The 2,021-nt window shown below is 31.6% G+C and overlaps 1 protein-coding gene across 6 annotated transcripts in view; it reads right to left on the reverse strand.

Annotated features, from left to right (window-relative positions):
* The window catches only part of SOS2 (SOS Ras/Rho guanine nucleotide exchange factor 2), an 86,070-nt gene that overhangs the window by 10,658 nt on the left and 73,391 nt on the right, over positions 1-2,021 (reverse strand). For all 6 annotated transcript variants that reach the window (XM_015570489.1, XM_006773754.2, XM_015570486.1 and 3 more), the window contains one exon: positions 278-394. In XM_015570489.1, the coding sequence (XP_015425975.1) occupies positions 278-394 (117 nt within the window). The remainder of the gene's footprint in view (positions 1-277; positions 395-2,021) is intronic.

The raw sequence follows: 2,021 nt of genomic DNA on the forward strand, positions 1-2,021 counted from the left end.
GTTTCTTCCTTCCTTCCTTCTTCCCTCCCTCCCACCCTTCTCTCTCTCTCTCTCTCTCCCCCCTCTCCCTTCCTTTCTCTCCCCTTCTCCCTCCTTTTCTCTCCCCCTTTCCCCTTCTGTCACTCTAAAATCAATTAAAAAACAACAACATATCCTCCGGTAAGGATTAAAAGAGACCTAGCTATTCAAGTAAATTACAATTTTAATGGAAATAGGTTAAACATTGAAGTTAATATTGTATTAAAAACAATTTTTTTCAAAATTGTAATGAACTTACAAATCGAGGTGGCTGTTTGCAGTTTCGGGGTTCAATTTCTAGTGATTTGTTGAACAAATAATCTGTAAACTCTTTTTCAGAAGCACTTCCCATGGGGTTAAGGTTTTCAAAGAACCGCTGGAATTAAATATCCATAAGTATATGTTTTAGATCTTGTTAAGACATTTATTTTATCAACAAATTAAGAGATCATAATGTCTGAAAGTCCACAAAGATTTCTGATTCCAATCTTTCTGCTTTCGAATAAAATTGTATAGAAGTTATATATTCTAGTCTTAAAGTTCTATTAAGAAGATGAACAGATTTTCACTTATTACCACATAATGGCTTTATCCCTCAGTTAATATGATCCCTACTCATTATAACAATAAAATTATCATCACCAGTAAATTATCAAAAGTGTTTACAACAGAATTATAGTTTTAATCAACAAGGAAACTTTGAAAATCAGAAAAAAGGAGAGCTAAATTGGACAAAAGTTTATTCAAAAGCAATTTAGAGAACAATAAACAAACTTATCGAGTAAAATAACCTTTTTCTTTATGAGATAATATTTTATAAGCTTAAGTTTCAGTTTTAGGTAGAAAATTTAAATGATTTAGTAAAGTGAAAAAAGACAAATAAACAGTAATCTCATTAACCAGAGATTTCACTGTTAGTGTTTCACTATTAAAATATCCTTGTTTTGCCGAAACCGGTTTGGCTCGGTGGATAGAGCGTTGGCCTGCGGACTGAAAGGTCCCAGGTTGGATTCCGGTCAAGGGCATGTACCTTGGTTGCGGGCACATCCCCAGTGGGAGATGTGCAGGAGGCAGCTGATCGATGTTTCTCTCTCATCGATGTTTCTAACTCTCTCTCTCCCTTCCTCTCTGTAAAAAAATCAATAAAATATATTGAAAAAAAATATCCTTGTTTTAACTGTGTGTGAATGTTTATGGATCCCTAGATTACATTTGTTATGAAAAATTGGGATCACACCACAGTTATTTTTAACCTTTTAAAATTTTATATTCAATTATTTTTCCCCTGTGGTTTACTTATTTTATAAAATACAAATATTAACCCTATACATAACTCTATATTTATAAAATCTGTTCATCTATAGTATGACATCAGATGGATGTTCCAAAAAATATTTCACCAATCTCATTATAGGTAGTTATCTATATAGGTGCTTTCTAATTCTTTCTAGTACAATAATAATTATTGTTATTATTAACTCCTTGTGCATAAATTTTTCTGTACATTTCTGATTTCCTTAGAAACATTTTTTTGAAATAAATTACTGGATTTAGCTTTATTTGATTTTAAAGTGGTTTAGTTAGAATCGTATATAAAAACAAGTACTGGGTTTTAGCTTTAGCAGTACACAAAATTAACTATAGAATTTCTAGTATGAAATTCTTCTATTTTTCAGGCATCCTGTCAATTTCAAGAAAATTATATTGCATTGAAACAATTTAGGATAACTATGTTAAATCATATGAACCAATAGCAATTTAACGACTTTTATAAAGTTACTAGAGGCCTAATGGTCCTCCTTCCTTCCCCCCCAACCATGGCTTTGTCCAGAAGGATGTCTGGTCTAATTAGCATACTACGCTTTTATTATTATAGATAGCAGCAGTGTTCTTGTTTTTCTCACTGTTTACTCTACTTTTTAATATAATTAGCTTGGTTAATTATGGTTTGAAAAGTAAATAGCTACTTGATCTACATTTGAAACTTACTTTGGCTCAATCAT

The sequence above is a fragment of the Myotis davidii genome, unplaced genomic scaffold (assembly GCF_000327345.1).
Source record: "Myotis davidii unplaced genomic scaffold, ASM32734v1 scaffold847, whole genome shotgun sequence".
NCBI classification, from domain to species: Eukaryota; Metazoa; Chordata; class Mammalia; order Chiroptera; family Vespertilionidae; genus Myotis; species Myotis davidii.